Raw genomic sequence first — 19,088 nt, 5'->3', positions numbered from 1 at the left:
TACTTTGTATTGTGTTTAATTTAATTCAAGAATATGACCTTTGGAATTTTTATTACTTGGTGGATCTTTGATTCCAATTATTTTAATTTCCTTTTCTCTCTTTTCCTCGGGAAATAGGAATTTTTTGCATTTATCACCGAGTGCTTTAAGACCATTGGCAGCGTGAAGTCGAATCTTTTCATCATCAGAATCAGTTGATAGAGTTTTGAGAACTCGATATACTGGGAGAAGGTATTCTTCGTGGTCCAAAAGGTTCTCCATTCCAAGAAGAATTTCACTGAGAACAAGAACTGCAGCACGTTTGGCGGGAGAATATTTTCCAGTTTGAATTTCATTTTCTATAAGTAGAAGCATCTGAAATAAAGTGTATTTTATTACTATTTTGCTTTAGTTGGGTTTAGGTAAAAAGGTTTTAAGTCATAAAATTACATTATAGGTATTGGATTTGGTGTAACCGTCTTTTTTCGTCTCTTTTGTTCAATACTAACAACATGAGTCTAATCTTTAGACAATAACACAGAAGAAATCATATTTATATTAATGTTTTGGTTTTAAGTTCATTGAGTCTGTGTGACCAGTTTTTGGATTTAGTCCTACTTGCCTAAAAATTAATGGTACTCAAATAAGAACCTCTCATCAGTATCGATACTTTTTGGGGGCTGTGGAAAAATGGTGAATATTGTAGAAAGAATTAATTTGGAGGAATACGAGCCTTTAGAAACCAAACAACTATTACACGTGTTTTGTTGGAAAATCTATCAATAGTATAGTAGGATTTTACACGAATAACAAAAACAAAATCCGTAATATGAATACTACCGATAAAAGTTAAAGTAGAATCTTACTACGGATGGTTTTTTGACATTTATACGAGACTCGAATGGATCTTATGTGATTTCGTTCTTAAATTTTGGTACGATTGATATTGCATTTGTATCTCGATGGCTGTGTTCGTTGAGTAGTTGTGCATTTGGAATCAGGTAGTTTCCATTGGCGAAAAAATCAATCTGTTACTGTTGATATTAATTAGTTTTTTAATGAAAAAAGACTAACTGAGCTTATTTTGCAAAGAGAAAACAATAGAAATTATAATTAAGTTTTGCTATGTTTCCACCAAAGGTTTATCTCAGTTTAGATTAAATAAATCTTTTTGGTGTTTCCACCGCACAAATAGATTTAAAAATGATTAAGTTTGACAGCACTTTCTTAAATGCAAATAGTTTTTCGATGTTTCTTATGAAGTGCAAGTGAGATAGTTTGATTCGTGTTAAACAATGAAAAACTGAATTGTTCAGCACCATATAAGAATATGCTACCTACTCCATGTGCATTTTTTTTCTAATTTGATTAAAACAAAGCTACATTTTGTGTACACAAATATGCAAATCAACAGACCATAATGCATTATCCGTAAAACCAACCAAAACTGTAAAACATACCAAAAAAACACGGCATTGAAATTTCTAAATATTTAGGCACAAAATACGCACGTCAAAAGCAAAAACAACATTATCGCTTGCTAATAAATTGTATGATGACTTTGAAAAGTACAAATCTTTTATTTTAGACTCTAAAACTCCAATTTTAGCTATATTATATGATTAAACTAAGAAATACCCATTTTCAACATTATTTTTACATTTTCTTCAATATATTCTCAAAACTTTATGATGAACTTGACCTTAGGACTACGAGTTTTTATTAAGATCAAAAATTGCTTTTATGGCGTTTTTCTGTTGAGAACAGTTTAAACAAAATGCTTCAGTGTTCTTTTATGGTTAATGTAGGTATGGCAGGTGAAGACTTAAAAGTTATGAGGTTTTTTTTTAAACAAATAAGATATTGAAAATTCTAAAAAGGAATATTTAAGAAAGGGATTGTAGAATTGGAAAATCATCACAAATTTTATTGAAAAATATCTACTTCATGAATTTATAAAGCCTCAAAAGGCTGTATCTCGAAAAACCTGACATGATAGATTTATTTTTATTTATTTATTTATTCATCTACGGATATAAATCTTACAGATTACTAACAATTTTAATATAAGAATATAATTAAATACTTAAAGATTATTTATAATATGCTTTGCAATTAGATTTTAAATTCACATCTGTTTGTAAAAAGATCAAGTTCATGACATATAGTGTTGAAAAATTGTATGCATCTAGAAAATGGTTCGTTGCAACCATAATTACATCTATGTTTGAGATTGTTAAGGAAATGACGAAGACGCAATCTTCTCTCCGGGATATAGATGTCAAAATTATAAATGATTTGTGGGCATTTGACGGTATGAAAATACATCATGGACAAACAGTACACATTGAACAGAACGTCTTTTATGTAAGGAATCAAGTCCAAACAAAGCACATCTTGACGGATATGAAGGAGTGTCAATTTTACATTTCAATTGCCTAACAACAAATCTTGTGAAAGCCTTTTGAACTCTTTCAATGCGAGTTATCCCAATGGAAGTATAATGACACCAAACAATTGAACAATCCTCACAAGGATCGGATGAACTAATGTGAACATATTGTAGTTGTGGATCATTGGAACTAAAATACGATGTGCCGTAAACACATTACATTTTGTGATATTTAATGGAACATATTCCTATCACACCAATCAGATAAAACATTTAAATCATTTTGAAGATTTTGCTGATCAATTCTATTTTTGATACAAAGAAAAATTTTCATGTCATCAGCATTCATCAAACAAGATGCATTTTTAAGAAGAGAGGGGATATCATTAACAAATATATTGAAAAGAAGTGGTCCCAGATGGCTACCTTGAGGAACTCCTGGTGAAGCTTGTATGATATTAGAGAAGAATTTCCCCAATTTCACACATTGTGTTCTTTTATAAAGGTAGCTGGAAATCCATTTCAGAAGCAATTCGTGAATGCCAAAAATTTTAAAGTTGGATTTGAACTTAAGCCATAAAAACCTTAGGAAAAGCATAATTTGATTACAATTTACATTACTTTCGTAACCAGTGTTATAAGTATAAGGAACATTAGTGAAAAATGATTGTCGATTTTGATGATATATTTGTTAACATTAAAACATTATTTCTGATTAAATAGACACTTTTAATTGAAGAGAAGTATTTTTTACATTTTTTAACCATGTTTCGTTCAGTCCGTTTCACGTAAAAATGTGTCTTCCTGCCCTCCCTGGTATATAATTTACGAACCCTTCGAAATGTCAAAACTTTATTGTGGAAAATATATTTGAAAACTTAAAACTTTTTGTGAATTCCTATAATAAAATGCAATATAGTCTGATTACGAATCTCAGAAGCGTCTACCAATTTATTAACATCAAACGTAAGCCTTTAACATTAAAATTACTCGATATGATAACCATCGACCTAAAACTATTACAAATCTCTTTGAATAATTCTTGAGCCAATCGCACAGTAATCATCTTGAAGAATCTGACTATAGTTCTTTTGATTACTTAAAAGGTACCGAATGCATCATTTAAATATTTCTTTTAGGACAGTTCAGTACTTCAGGGTATCACAATGGATTTTTGAATTAAACTAAGAGTGGCGGTAAGCACGGTTTCCAGGTTGGCCGTTTACGACCAAATTTGGTCCTAATTTTCTTACTTGGTCATTTTATAATTCATTTCGTCCCTTTTTTAAGAAATTGGAAAAAATTAACTCTTTTCTTTTCACAAAAATAAAATGGAAGCCTAAAGTATTTTTCATTTGTAAACAGTACATAAATGTATTAAATTAAACACACCCCATACAAAAGCACGATCATTGAATACACACGCTGAATGCATTCATTTCACAATTTATTAACAGAAGGTTCAAAAACGTCACATCTCAAGATCAGATAAAATGGACATGTCAGAATTTTGGGAAAAGGTCGGTTATCATAAAAACGGTTTAATTTAATATTGTTTTCAATATTTAGGTAAGATCGTTTATAACTTGATGTTATATTTTCACAGCTCAGCTGCTGCTAAGTGGACATTTTTTGTAATTAAATTTGATTAGAATGAAAGGCAAACTTAATTTTGATACCATTAATAATATAATGCTGGCCAAAGCGCTTCAAGCATTTGGTCTGCAAAAACATTTTTTTTTAATTAATTGTATTGGTTTTTATTCTATCTCCTGACATTATGTTAACATACTGTGATCTTAGAAATCTTAGCATCCCGTCTGCCGATTTGCCTTGCTTAAATGGTTTATAGGCTTTCAAGTTTAGTTTTAAGCCAATCAGAATACCTTGACTACGTAGCCACTAGTTTTGTGAATCTGATCCGGATCACATCATTATTTAAAGTTTGGTAGCTACATATGCATGTCAAATTCGTATTTCAAAAGTGACATTTCAAAAACAATCAAAACCCGAAAATAAATGCTGCGGTGGTTGATTTAAGTATTGGTTTTTATTTTTGTGTTTTTTTTATAATTAACTTTCATATTTGTAGTTCTTATTTAAAAGCGATGATAGCGATGAATCACTCTTGTTAAATTTGTCCGCACTACTAGATGATACGAGTAGTTCCAATTCCTTTGGAAATTGTGCATACGTTTTGCGACGCAGATTTTAAAAAACACTTACTGCTTCATATGTCAACTGTCCACATTTTATTAGTTATACACAAAATTTTTCTCATTTTATATTAAGGTTTACATGTAAATATTATAATTTATTCTAGATTGGTATAAGTTATTGCCACGTTTTGTTACCACACCAGGAAAAAGGTGACTTTGTGGCTTATATCCATCGGTCATGAATATGTGAAGTGGCCAAGCAGAGAAAAAATTGCCCAAAATATGGCTACATTGGAGGCAAAAACAAAGATGCCAGGAATTTTGGAATACGGATCACATATAAGGATCAAGGTACCGGTTTCAAACAAAGAAGATTATTTCAACAGAAAGCATAGCTACAGCATTCTACTGCAAGGTGTTGTTAATGCAAAGAAAACATTTATAAATGTTTTCTGTGGAAAACCTGGGAGCTTACACGACAGCCGACTTCTAAGTAGATCCGAGCTTTTCAAGGACGCGTGCGAGAGGACAGAAGAACTTTTTCCTTTTAACTCGTTTCTGCTTGGCGACTCAGCATATCCATATCTTGAGTGGCTTATTCCACCCTTGAAAAGACAATGGGAAAATAACAGATGCTCAACGTAAATTTAGTAGAGCATTCATTTGATCTACTAAAAACTCGTTTCCGAAGAATTCTTTATTTTACTGAGCAAACAAACTTAAACTCTCAGGTGAATTTGGTTTTCTGCGGATGCACATTACATAACATGTGAGTAGATAACAACGACAAGTTAGAAGAAAACCATCATTTCGAATCGTTTCCAGAGCTTGATTTTCATACAGAGACCTCAAACAGTAATAGGCCGATATTAATACGATTTAAGATCTCAACAAAACAAAATCTGAAAAAATGTATGTCATTTACCTCTTGAAAGAAACTGTGCACTTGGAACGTGAGTAACTTGCACAAAGTAGCCAAATTCGAGAAGCTCGACCATCGGAATTCATTATTATCCGATCGGCAGCCACTAATGAAGCAATTCAAAAGAACATCCTTATACTTATAGGAGAGTTGACCTGAGAAAAAACAACAACAAAATTAAAGAAAGTAAAAAATATAGTTAGAATATAGAATATTATATTTTTTTCTTACCCAATTCTCTGGTTACTTTGAGAATAGCTTCCCCCACCACCAATCGATAGTCGATTTTGTTCTCCCTGTTCAAATATTCATCGGATAGTGTTTCTAAGACCTCTGATTCCATAACATTCAATAGGGCCACAAATAATCGAACGCAATTCAAGAAAACATATGATTCTGGTTCTTTGAGAGCATGCAAGGCTAATGCTAGCGTTACATGTCCATTTGTTTCGGCATCGCGATCTTTTTGGCGAAGCATTTCAATCATCAAATTGATACCGTAAGCCTTTAGATGTGCTTCACGTTCCTTCATTAAATCTCGCGCTGTATTATACTGACTAGTTCGATTTGCAACTGAGGCCTTCAGTCCACCTTCCAACAAGTTAAGCAATTTATCGATTCGATTGACAATTAGTTCATTGGGGGTTTGTTTTCGAAGCTCTCGCAAGACTTTTGTGAAATCCCTATACTTCTCGGGAATCTCTGAGTTTTCTATCATTTCCTGAGTGATAGTTAGCAGAAGAAGCAGCGTGTGATCTGTGCTTTCTTGATTGCCTTGTGACTGATCGGCTCTCCGTTGAATAAAGGTCTGTAAGAACTCCAGGAATTCACTGGAATTCTCACTGATTTGTGCCCGGAGACCGGTGTGATTTACCAATGTGCTCAAACAGAGAATGATCTCGACCTTAATTGGATACTTTGAGTTGAGGAACGTAATCAATTCCTCTTCACTGCGAAGGAGATCAATGGAAGCATCTGCAGCAGTTTCATCGTCTTTGGTGAGAGCCTCTTGCATCATGCTCAAGAGGCACATGAAAACAACGTAAATCAAAATGTTATGATTGGATAAGGTCAGCACTTCGGGCAGGACATTCGAGATGTTTAGATCTTCTGGTTTCGTGTCGGGAGAGTTTATTTTCACTGTCAAATGACTCAATGTCGAATCCGATTGAATTGACACTCTAGGATGCAGCTGTAACCAGTCATCCGGATACTTTTTGGAGATCAGGGCGTTTATGATATTTTCTAGCTCGCTTCGCGATCGATTAGCCAAACACCGCACAATCACACCACGGATCTGAACTTGTTCCTTGAACTTGTCCGGTATGAAACTGTAAACGGACAAAAGCAATGGCAGGTATTTGGTGAGCATTTCACTCGGCAGGCATTCCATGGACGAGGAACAGAATGAGGTGAAGAGAAAGTTGGCAAAAAAGGATAACTCGGCATGTTCCATGACAATAAGTCCACTTAATACGTCCTCAGGATTGGAAAACTTCTGAAAGACCTTATCCAGCTTTTCTGTGATCGCTTTGCGGGTATCTGAATTGAGTTCGTAAAGCCTCTTCAGCGTCAGCAATCCCGCTCCCATACAAAATGCCATGTTCTTATTTGATATACAGAGTTTCAGGAACTCGAAAATCTGGTCTATTAGGCACATATAGAATTTGGTTGAATGCTTTGGATGAGCCACAATATTGGCAATCACTTCGAAGTAATCACACTCTGCGGCGTCAACATTTGTCCGATTCATAAGCAAAGTGCTGACAAAATAGGTAAAGCCTCCTTTGGCCATCAGCTTGTTCAGTAATTCCAAGTGCAGTCGCTTTTGCAGCGCTGGTGGAAGATTTGGCAGACCTCTGAAGAGGAGAATATTTCGAAAGTAATCGCATTTTGAAGACTCATTCCAAATCAAGTTCAAATCTGTTTGATAGAGCTTTCTCTCGGCTTCGGTCAGCTGGATTTTCTTCTCCAAATCGTGTTCGATGATGGTCAGGATTCCGGCTATGTAATCACGTGTGACAACGCTCAGATTGCCACCAACATGGAACTTACGAACTGTGAGGATTTTGCGAAATGCCTTAAGTGACACAATCAAATGATCGGTATTTGGAGGAGACTTCGTTGGAATCGGAGCGAAAATTGGATGTTCTATGAGAATTGAATGAAGATTCGGACGCAAGCCAAACCCAGATACATCTTGAATGGCATCGATCAATAGATTCACATGTCGTGTGGATATAAGGTCTTCCTTGGCGTCAGAATCGAAATCAACTTCCTCAATCACTGAGAGCAGGATTTGATAGATATAGAGAGAATACTTCCAGGCATGGTCATCTTGGGTACGTTGTTTGAATGCTTCTACAAGGACATCGACTATTTCTTCAGAACACACAGTTGTGCATAGAATTTCTAGGTTCTTTTTAATTCGAGGCAATTCTACGAGAGGTAAAGTTTTTTAAGTGTACACACAAAGTTCAAGTTTAAAAGAACTGACTTACCATCTTTCTCGTCTGCAACAAGATTTATGGTCTCAATTGCTGATAGATATTTTGGTAAGTTTTTCATTTTTAGGATTCGGGTATTCTTTTTTTTGTTTAGTTTATTTTTTGGAACGAGGACAAGATGGAAAATATTTTGTTTAGATTTGTAAATTTGTGCAGATATCACATCGAAATAAAAATTTGACAGGTCTCCTGATAAGGCGATACTCGAAGTAGATGTTTCGATATTTTGTTGAGATACGTTTCAGGTTAAGTCAATTCATAAACCAAGAGTGACATTCATTTCTTGCATTTCCAAATATTAAATGGAGGTGAACAAATCTATCTACAAGACAATTATTGGTAATGCGTAGAATCCAGTTGGCTTCGTTATGGTCAATTTAAGAAATACAAATGATCTAAGTTTCGAACGTCTCAGACAAGCATAGTCACTCTAAGTAGTGTCTGCTTTGAGACTTTTCTTCGCAGGTTACTCAATAATAGGATTCAGTAAACGGCGTGAAGTTTCATAAAAATGCTAGCACTGCCCTGAAATTATTTGGAGGTATCGAGAAACAAAAGTTCTCCATAGAATTTTCCCATCGACGAAATTTTAAAACGCAATTACTTTTGCAACTTAAAACCCAGAGAAGTGTTTCTTGCTTGAGTGCCTAGTCCGCATAACTCATCGCTTATCTTTGGTATACAATTTTAACGAATTTTTATTAACAAAACTCTTTTAAGTACACGTTAAGAAACTTGTGTTTCTTGTGTTGAAATTAAAAAAAAATAGTTTTTTAGATGTGGAGCAGTCAATATATAATAGTTTGCTGAAAATGGTTGTTAGGTATATTTTGCCAGTTATTTAAATTTAGGCAACCAACTCGTCGCCTCCAAGATCGTGCGATTTAACATATACCGCCTTGGAACAGAACATGAGTAGCGTGATATGTAATATACGGCCCAAAGTGTTGCAAATGGTAGTCGAAAACTAATTCGATCAAGCCCGAAATTATTTTTAAAATATAATTACAAATCCTTATCTTTACAGTTAATTATTTGATTTACATTAAATTATATCCGTTTTATTGCTATAGGGTCCGCCAAAAAACTGTTTTTTGAAAATGCTTTAAAAACATCGAGTGTAACTTCGGCTGTGTGGCACGTAGCACCGTCCTGTTGAAACCAAATGTTGTCCATGGCCCCTCCTCCTTTTATGAACAAAAATTCGTTCAACATGGCCCGATAACGATCGTCATTAACTGTAACAGCCACTCCTTGCTCATTTTAGAAGAAAAAATGGCCCAATTATGCCTCTGGACCAAAATCCTTACCAAACAGTGTCTCGACTTTTCAATTTTTGTGTGCGGATTTCCTGTGCCCCCAATACGACAATTTCGCAACCCGCCAAAGATGATTTTTTTTGGCAAAATCGGCATTTGCTCTAAGCGTTGTTCCCAGCGTTGTTCAAGCGTATACAGGACCATATTCGTTCAGCGGAAGGATAAAACTAATTATCAGTCAAATCAGACATGAGCTAAGTGTTTCCATTCACGAAATAAGCACTAGTTAAAATAAGAACGTTAGATGGCGGACCCCATATTTGAAAACCACACTTTTAAAAAACCATTGTTTATTAAGTCTAATTACCTAAAATTTGTTCGTTTATCAATTTTATTAAACTTATAAACGGGTTTCTTATAACTGCCCTATTTGCATTTAAATGCCCATCAAAACTAGGTTTTTAAGATGAGGTATTGAACTTTGTTTTATTGCATTCTTATGAGGCCAAAGCACTCTAGAAACTTGATTCCCATTCATAAAACTACATGTAATATTTTTGACAAGAAGGTAAAATACAAAAATTTAAAAATATTAAAGCTTAAAAGGTTCATTTTATTAACTATAGCCTTAAGAGGATTTGAAACAAATCACAACACAATTGAAGCGAAAACCAGTGGTGGTCTCATATTATGCTAATAGAAAAGAGCTCTAGCTACAAAAGCTTTCCACTCTAATATAACTTATTAGTTAATTATATTATCAAATTATTCATATGAAGGTATTTGTCAATTTTTAATATATTTTCAACATTAATAATTGTAATCAGAAACGAATAAATATTTTGGTCGGTTTTTAGAACAGCATTAATATACGAGGGTCGTTTGAAAAGTCCCTGCAAAGTCAGACAGATGGCACTACTGGTGAATATCGAGGTTATTTACAGTTAGAAGCATGTCTTGCAAGAATACACACCAAGTTTTAGCCAGGTTGGTCTATTGGTTTGTGTCTGACATTCGTTTGAATTGAGGAAGTCGAAAAAATGAACGAAAAAGAATTTCGTGTGTTGATTAAAAATTACTTTATGAAAGCCAAAACTCCTCAGGAGAGTAAACAGAAGCTTGATAAACATTATGGTGACTGCGTACCATACAGTTTACAATTGGTTTCTGTTAATTTTCAATTGAAACCAAGTTCTGTTAAATTATAAATATGGAAATAGTTTATTTGAACTAAACAGTTGAACAATTTGAATAAGAATAATAATTAGTTTGAGAAAATAATAAATTGAGTAAATAGGAAAGAAATGAAGATATGTTAAAATTAAGTAAAGTGAAAATATTCAAAGTATAAATTGTATTAAGTTGTTATTTCTAACACTCCTCTTCAACTTAATAACATTTAAGTTTTTGAATTCTTGATGAAAATACTTTTACTAACGCAATTAAGCTTGTCACGAAGTTTGATGAACTGGAGCTTTGGAAGTGGTTTTGTAAGGATATCTGCTATTTGATTTTTTGTATTGATGTATTTTATAGTGAACATTTGTTTTTCATACAAATCACGAACGAAGTTATATTTAATATCAACATGCTTAAGTCTTTTATGCTCCCACTTAGAGAGTAGATGAATTACTGATTGATTGTCCTCGAATATCAAAGGTAAAACGTCGTCGCTGATAATTTGTATTTCTTCTAAAAAGTTTTTAATCCAAATTAATTCGGCTGTTGCTGATGCTAAAGCAACATATTCAGCTTCAGTTGAAGAGAGTGAAAATGAAGTTTGTCTTTTGGTAGTCCAAGAGATGACATTACCGAAGGTCTTGACAAGAAAACCAGATGTTGATTTGCGATCCTTTTCACTTCCAAAATCTGCATCGACGTAACATGTCAAGGGTGCGTCTTCTTCTTCTTCTTTTATAAACTGTAAGCCAAAGTCGATGGTTCCTTTTATGTATCGCAGTATCCTTTTGAGACCTTTCCAACGCATTTCATTTTGTTCGTGCTGATATCTACTAAAGTAATTTACAGCTATACTTAAGTCGGGTCTTGTAGCTAACATCCCGAACATTAAACATCCAACGAGTTCACGGTAAGGTTTTGTATCTTGAATTTTGTCGACTTCGTTAGAAGAGATAAAGGTGGTTTCCATAGGTATATCCGTAGGGTTCGAGTCTTGCATATTAAAACGATCAAGAATTCTTTTAAAATAGATTTGTTGATTCAAATGAAGGCCTCTGTTGGTGCGCTCGATGCTTATTCCTAAGAATGTTTTTGGCGTTCCCAAATCCTTCATGTCAAATTTTTCTTTGAGAGCATTCTTTATTTCGTTCAGTTTTGCTTCATTATTCCCCGCAAGTAACATGTCGTCAACATAAAGAAGAAGAAAAATTCGAATCTGTTCAGAATTTATCATATAAAAACATTTGTCGAGTTCTGATCGTTTAAAGTTGATTTCTGTTAAGAAGCTGTCAATCGTTTTGTTCCATGCTCGAGGTGCTTGCTTCAAACCGTAGAGAGCTTTCTTAAGTTTACAAACCGAGCCATTTTTGCTTTCAAAACCATCTGGAATTTTCATAAATACGTCCTCTTCAAGCTCACCGTGCAAAAATGCGTTTTTGACATCCATATGACAAGTTAAGAGATCTTCCTTTACGATAATAGACAAAAGAATTCTTAGAGTTGTTAGTCTAGCAACTGGAGCGTAGGTTTCTTTGTAGTCGTATCCTTCTCTCTGAGCACAGCCTTTAACAACTAATCTTGCCTTATACCTTTCAACGTTTCCGTTTTCATCTCTTTTCAGACGAAAAACCCATTTATTATTTATTAATCGTGTGTGCTTGGGAGTGTTGCAAAGCTCCCATGTTTTGTTTTTAAGCAAAGCTGACATTTCTTCATTTACCGCTTGAAACCATTCTTCTTTATCGTTTCTAGAATTAATTTCATCATAAGATTCTGGTACGTCTTCTATAAATGATTCAGCATGAAAGGCCATAATTGCGTAATCTTCTAGATATCTTGGCGTGCTGGTAATTCTATTAGATCGACGAGGCTGATCCAATGTTTTTTCAATTTGTTCGTTGTCATTTCTAACTTGAGTTTCAGTTCCACTTTCAGAGTCTTGTATATTTTGTTTTTCTAATTCAGTTTGTTCGTCATATTCTAAAATTTCATTTTCCGTTGCAGTCCAATTATTACTACTGTTACAAGTTTCGAAGGAAAATTTCGTTTCATCGAATACAACGTCATGGCCAAGAATAATTTTATGATTTAGTGGGTCCCAAAGTTTGTAGCCGTTGGGGCAATAACCAACAAAAAAACATTTTTTGGATCGAGAATCAAATTTACTTTGCAGGAGTTGCTTTGGAATCTTCAAATATGCAACACAACCAAAAATCTTGATTTTCGAATATTTTATTTTTTCGCCGAACCACAGTTCGTCTGGAATTTTATTTTTAAGTGATGATGTTGGACTTCTGTTTATTAAGTAAACGGCTGTTTGAACAGCTTCAGACCAAAGAGTTTTGCCGAGTTTGCAGTTGAGCATCATGCATCTTGCTTTATCGAGGATGGTCCGATTCATCCGCTCGGCTACTCCATTCTGTTGGGGTGTATATCTTATTGTGAATTCAAATTGAATACCCTTTTGTTCGAAAAAATCTTTTATCTCTCTTGAAATATATTCACTGCCATTATCGCACCGAAAACGACTTAACTTCAAATTAAAATGAGCTGTTGCCATGGCCTCGAAAATTTTAAAATATTTGAAAACTTCTGTTTTTGACTTCATAGGATAGCTAACTGTGAGATGTGTGTAGTCGTCGATAAATGTAATTATGTATTTCATTTCGTTATAAGATACGGGGTTTATAGGACCTATGACATCACTATGTATAAGTTGCAGTGGTCGTGATGCTTTGTTTCTTTCTTGATTATGTGGTAAACTACTTTGCTTACCTTCAATACAAATACCACATGTCTCTTTGGAAAAACTTAAAACATCTATATTTATTTCGTTCGTATGGTTTTGAAGTTTCTTGATGTCATCAGCGTTGAGATGACCCATTCTCTTATGCCAAATTTCATAGCTACTGTCATTTGCGCTCAGAAGAGCCGTGGAGGTTTTTCGGAAAGTTATTTGGTACAATCCAGTTGGACTTCGATGTGCAATTGCAACTGTTCGATTATTCTTGGAAATCACTCCGCATCCATTTTCAAATTTTATGCAATAACCGTTCATTTCTAATTTTCTTACCGAAAGAAGATTGTATTCGAGGTTCGGAACAGAAAGAACATTTTTTACGGTAATCAAATGTTCTTTATCGTTAACGAAGCTTGACAATTAAATGTCTCCAACTTTATCTGCTGTTAAATAAGTTCCAGATTTTGCAACTTTTATTTTGGTCGGTTCATGAATTTTTTTAATGTTTGATAGAGAGATGTTGCTATTCACCAGGTGTTCCGATGCACCTGAGTCCAGAAAACAGTGTACGTGATGATCGAAATCATCTGCAATTGATGCCGAAAAGCAATAACCGTCTTCATTGCTTTGACTAATATTTTCTGTGACTAAATGGGCCGAATTTTGATTTTTGTATTTTAAGTCGTTCGCTCTCTTTCTTCAAACTGCTATTTTGTGGCCAACTTTTCCACAATAATTGCATTTGAATGGAAAACGACCTTGTGCTTCGTTCATAAACTTATTTTGATGTGAAACAAACGCTGTTGAAGACACAGGTTCTTCTCGTTTTAGTTTTTGCGAGTCAAGCTGTTTCGATTCTTCATCTTGCAATCTATTCTTTACAAAAGATATAGTAAGAGACTCACCTGAGAGAGTTTCAATTGCTGTAACTACATTGTTGAATTCCGATGGCATAGTAAGTAGCAGGTGACATACAATATCGAGTTCTTCTACCTTTGCTCCTGTTGATCTCAATTCGCGAATAAGTTTGTCAAAACTAACGAAATGGTTTGCAAGAGTATCATTTCTTGGATTAAATTTTATGCTGAGAAGAGATTTTCTAATTAATAGTTGACTGGCAATTCCTTTTCGTTCAAATGTATCACATAGAGTCTTCCATACATCGAATGCTGTTTCTTTATCTTTTGCGTACTCTAAGTGACTGTCAGCCAATTTTTGAACTAGTTGAGATTTGCATTTTCGGTCTTTCTTCTTATGAGCAGCTAATTCTTTCCCTTTTTGAAGGCGAATAGCTTCTGTGTCTTCGGTTTGAAATTTAACTTTTTCTTGATAAGGTTCACTGGTATATTCAAGTAGCTCTAATTCGTCCAATAATGTTTCTATACGGAATTTCCAATTATTAAACCCAGTTCCATCAAAAAGTGGAATTTTGAATTTTTCTCCGTCGTCATTCATCATGAGCTGGAAATGTATATACGTATACTCTGAGTAGTTCTCTAAAATTTCTTATTTAAATTTTGGGTCCTGGGCCCATAACCTGTTAATTTTCAATTGAAACCAAGTTCTGTTAAATTATATATATGGAAATAGTTTATTTGAACTAAACAGTTGAACAATTTGAATAAGAATAATAATTAGTTTGAGAAAATAATAAATTGAGTAAATAGGAAAGAAATGAAGATATGTTAAAATTAAGTAAAGTGAAAATATTCAAAGTATAAATTGTATTAAGTTGTTATTTCTAACAGTTTCAAAATTTTCGAAGTGGCCATATGAGCACAACAGACGCTGAACGTTCTGGACGCCCTGGACTTTGTTACAACTCCAGAAATCATTGATAAAATCCATGATATGGTAATGAATGACAGAAGAGTGAAGGTTCGCGGGATTGATAGTGCTGTGGGTATCTCGAGTGAACGGGTACACAATATTTTGCATCAACATTTGGACATGAGAAAGCTATGCTCAAGGTGGGTGCCGGATTTCAAATCGTTCCACATCCCCCCTATTCTCCAGACTTAACTCCGTCGGACTATTATTATTTTTTCCCCAATATGAAGAAATGGCTGGCGGGAAAAAATTCCATTCAAACGAGGAGGTGATTGCAGAAACCAATGGCTACTTTACAGACTTGGACAAATCCTATTATTCGGAAGGGATCAACAAACTAGAGCAGCGTTGGACGAAGTGTATAAGCCTGAAATAGTGCAAATTGTTGATTTTGCAACAAAACACATGCCTGGAAAACCCTTAACAGGATTCCCCATTTAGTAAAACGATTTGAAAAACCGAAAAACGATCAAAAGAAGCTATGTTTTTTATGTCAAACGCATTTAAAAGTTGATTACGTTATAAGGGCTTTCACACACTGTTCACGCTAGAGTAGTCAATGCAAAAAACAAGTGTTCACGTAAGACGGTGTTTTCGCTATCGCGAGTCTACTGTACTCGTTTTATTTTTTCCGTTCATTATCCATACCGGTAGGAACCTCACTCTTCGCTTACGCTTCTGCTTTATCTCTGCAACTCCTAAAAATCGTGGCTTATGATCAATGTATTTTATCGTATTAGAATATTCCTTTTCTTGCTTAGGTAAAAATTGAGGAAGACAATCCTAAATGCCAGTCCGATGAAAATCCCATGAAGTGTCTCTACCTGCAGCACCAGCCGGTCATATCCTCAATGACCTACAGAGGCAAATGTAACAATACTCGCCTTGTGTCGTTTAATACTTTAGACCCCTTACGCGCCCGTATATTATTGAATATAAATTTTACATGACCTCCAAAATGGAACAACGTACCGATGAGTATTTAAACACAGATGTGTTCTCAATCTCGTATGATGATATCATGCGAACAACTTTAAATCACTTTGGCCATTGGGACAAATCACAAAATGTTCAGTTGCTATTAAATTCCAAGCGACGACATCTTCTTAAATAAATGCACATTGAAAACATTGCTTCCAGCAGCATCAAACCAATTGGGTGTAAGAGCTATAAGTGCACTTACCTCATAGCATAAACAAAAACTAAATTAATTGAGCTCGAATATTCTTTTTCTTCTTTTAATTACTAAACAATAATTTTTATTTCAATTATACCCATAACAATGAAAGATACAATCTTCATTACCTGCTATGAGTTGGTGTATATATAAAAATAAATTAATATAAAACCTCTTCAAAATAGTCCTCCGCGAAGAGCAAGCACCAAATGAAGAACTGAGCCTCCCTGCACTTTGTAGTCCGCAGCTGTTTTGTCATCATTCCTATTTAAGGAAGACAAAGAAACAAATGAAATACAAAATACATCATCATCATCAACTAAGCGAAGCCTTCAGCTTTACCTCCAATGGATTTCAACTTTTCATTTAAAAAACTTACATTTGCTTTCCGGAAAAAATTAACCGCTGCTGTTGTGGGGGAATACCTTCCTTCTCTTCGACACGTTCCTTGATTCTATCGACTTTGTCAGTGGGCTCAATATCAATTTCGATTTCCTTTCCAGTTAAAGTCTGGTATCGATTCGAATAATAAAAATGCATACATTACAAAAATCAAGATCAAATAAATATAATAAAATGTGTGTATTTACTTTGACTTTAATCAGCATTTTGATAAGATTTGTTTTTTATTTATTTTTAATATAATTAAAATAATTCAGCTAGAAGAGGGTTCTAATTTTTCTTAGAAATTAGTTTGCAAAAATAATGCCGCTGCTTTCTGCTGGCAGATGAATTTTGAAGTTTGATATTTTTTTGACACATTGCGCGAAAGTAGTTGTCATTTGAGACGAGTCTCGAATGAACATTTTTCGCTGAAAGCTCTTCCCAATGGCGCTGTTGTTGATTAAAAGTAAAAGAAAATAAGGCTACATAGACACAAGGTATTTCCGTTGTTGGACATCACTCGTTCACAAAAAAAAAAATAATTTAGAAACATTTTTAAACCTTAGCCCTATTTATAGGTTAAAAAATATTTAGAAACAAAAACCTATGTAAGAGCAGCACAAATAAAGCTAGTAGTCATTTTTTTGCAACGAAATTAATGCTAAATTTTTAAGTAATAACAATCGTAGAGTAATTCGAAGCCAAATTGAACTAGACTATATTTTGTCCAACCTCCAAACCAAGCTTACAAATTAATTTCATAGATTAAAAACAAACAATTTTTGATTTTATTCCTAAGACTAGAACGTGAGCAAATAACATCTGATGTAGCTGGCAATGAAATTGTACTTGTCGGAACGTTTACGGTGGCCTAAGTCCGAGTATGTCTTCAAAATAAAATTTGTGAAATATCACCTTTTAGAATTCCAAGAAAAGCATTGTATTTGGTTTCTTGAGAACGTTTATTAAAAAGACGCGGAACCATTTATACTAACAACAATAAAGGTGTTTTTGAAAAATATTGACGATAATATAATAATGATGTTTAAATGGTAGACATGTGATGTTCAAATGGTAGACATATGGTCGAAAGAAAACATGCCCGATGAGTGGAATCTCAGCAAAGTGTGAACGATACATAAGGAAGGAGACCCTCTAAATTGCACCAACTACAAAGGCATCAGTCTCCTTATCATTGCATATAAGATACACTCTGCCGTAATATGTGAAGTTCTGAAGCCGTTCGCCAACAACCTGATTGGTCCTTATCAGTGTGGCTTCAGACCAGGAAAGTCCACTATCGACCAAATATTCACATTACGGCAGATCTTGGAAAAAACCCAGGAACTTCAAATCGATACCCACCATCTCTTTATCTATTTTAAAGCCGCGTATGACAGCATCCATAGGGAAGAGCTCTACAGAGCAATGTCTAGTTTTCGCATCCCTGTCAAACTTATCCTTTTGTGCAGAATGACGATGGAAAATGCACGCTGCTCTATCAAGGTCGGAAAAGATCTTACCGATGCATTTGATGTCAAAAATGGTTTTAGACAAGACTTCTTCAACATCGTTCTGGAAAGAATTGTACAAAACTCAACCGTCAACACTATAGAGGCACAATCTTCCAAAGGTCCATCCAATTACTCGGATATACAAATTATATTGACATAATTGAAAGATCAAAGCGTGATGTCAGTGGAGCGTTTTTGAGCATTGCGACGGAAGCGAAGAAGATGGGTTTAGTGGTCAATGAGAGCAAGACCAAGTATATGCTGTCATCAAAAAAGGACATTGAAAAACGACGTGTTGAACAAAACGTCACCATGGACAGCTATAACTTTGAGGTAGTTAAGGACTTTGTCTACCTATTCACCGCTATTAACACAGATAACGACACCAGCACTGAAATCAAACGAAGAATAACTCTTGCAAATCGCTGCGTCTTTGGACTTAAAAGGCTATTGAGAAGTAAAGTCCTCTCTGGAGCATCTAAATTCACCATCTATAAGACACTCATCATCCTGGTTCTCATTTATGGCGCTGAGGCCTGGACCCTGACAAAGAAAGATGAGAGCGTCTAAGGATGCTTCGAGAGAAAAATTCTTCGGGTGATTTTTGGTCTCGTAGGCATAGATGGAGAATGGAGGAGAAGATATAACGACGAACTGTACGGGCTGTACAGCGACACTGACCTAGTTAGCAGAATAAAAGTCCAAGAGTGAATAGATATCAGCGCTATAGCCCGGAAGGTCTTCGAATCCAATTTCGAGGGACGGCACCGGAATTTTTATCTTTTGATTTTTATTGATTTCTAGAACCTAGCTTTTAGCCTTAAAAACACCATTTTTTTGATTTTGTTAACGATTTTAAAGACATATATTTTATTTGACGTGATAGATACATTTACATCAGAACACAAAAAATGAAAATTGCGAAAACACATATTTTATGTCAAAAATTAAAAATTGTTGGTCTCCTCAATTCCTGCTTTAGCACAGAAATAATATGGATGGACTCAAAAACAGTATTTTTGAATAGAAAAACAAAAAAAAGAACC

General features: G+C 34.5%; 2 protein-coding genes across 2 annotated transcripts; both read right to left on the bottom strand.

The window, feature by feature from the left end:
- On the bottom strand, positions 1-8,134 carry LOC129949952 (transport and Golgi organization protein 6). Its single transcript, XM_056061701.1, has 4 exons — positions 7,954-8,134; positions 5,684-7,891; positions 5,456-5,607; positions 1-354 (listed from the first exon to the last, which is right to left on the bottom strand). Exons 1-4 carry the CDS (start codon positions 8,018-8,020, stop codon positions 16-18), a joined length of 2,766 nt encoding a protein of 921 aa, XP_055917676.1. The 5' UTR covers positions 8,021-8,134; the 3' UTR covers positions 1-15.
- Positions 8,135-16,191: 8,057 nt separating this feature from the next.
- Positions 16,192-16,894, bottom strand: LOC129951125 (NEDD8). Its single transcript, XM_056063138.1, has 3 exons — positions 16,735-16,894; positions 16,524-16,654; positions 16,192-16,408 (listed from the first exon to the last, which is right to left on the bottom strand). The coding sequence occupies exons 1-3, from the start codon at positions 16,750-16,752 to the stop codon at positions 16,321-16,323; spliced, it is 237 nt and encodes a 78-aa protein (XP_055919113.1). The 5' UTR covers positions 16,753-16,894; the 3' UTR covers positions 16,192-16,320.
- Between the last annotated feature and the right edge of the window lie 2,194 nt (positions 16,895-19,088).

The sequence above is a fragment of the Eupeodes corollae genome, chromosome 3 (assembly GCF_945859685.1).
Source record: "Eupeodes corollae chromosome 3, idEupCoro1.1, whole genome shotgun sequence".
NCBI lineage: Eukaryota > Metazoa > Arthropoda > Insecta > Diptera > Syrphidae > Eupeodes > Eupeodes corollae.
The sequence above is the reverse complement of the archived record's forward strand: the minus strand, read 5'-3'. Positions and strand labels throughout refer to the sequence as shown.

What these genes read in the sequence shown, in the direction of transcription:
- LOC129949952 (XM_056061701.1), bottom strand. Translation starts at nt 8,020, where the DNA reads ATGAAAAACTTACCAAAATATCTATCAGCAATTGAGACCATAAATCTT. An exon ending in TGTTGCAGACGAGAAAGATG is followed by an intron (nt 7,892 to 7,953) that starts GTAAGTCAGTTC and finishes TACCTCTCGTAG; the next exon opens with AATTGCCTCGAATTAAAAAG. An exon ending in TGCACAGTTTCTTTCAAGAG is followed by an intron (nt 355 to 5,455) that starts GTAAATGACATA and finishes ACTTTATTTCAG; the next exon opens with ATGCTTCTACTTATAGAAAA.
- LOC129951125 (XM_056063138.1), bottom strand. An exon ending in ATTTTTTCCGGAAAGCAAAT is followed by an intron (nt 16,409 to 16,523) that starts GTAAGTTTTTTA and finishes TTCCTTAAATAG; the next exon opens with GAATGATGACAAAACAGCTG.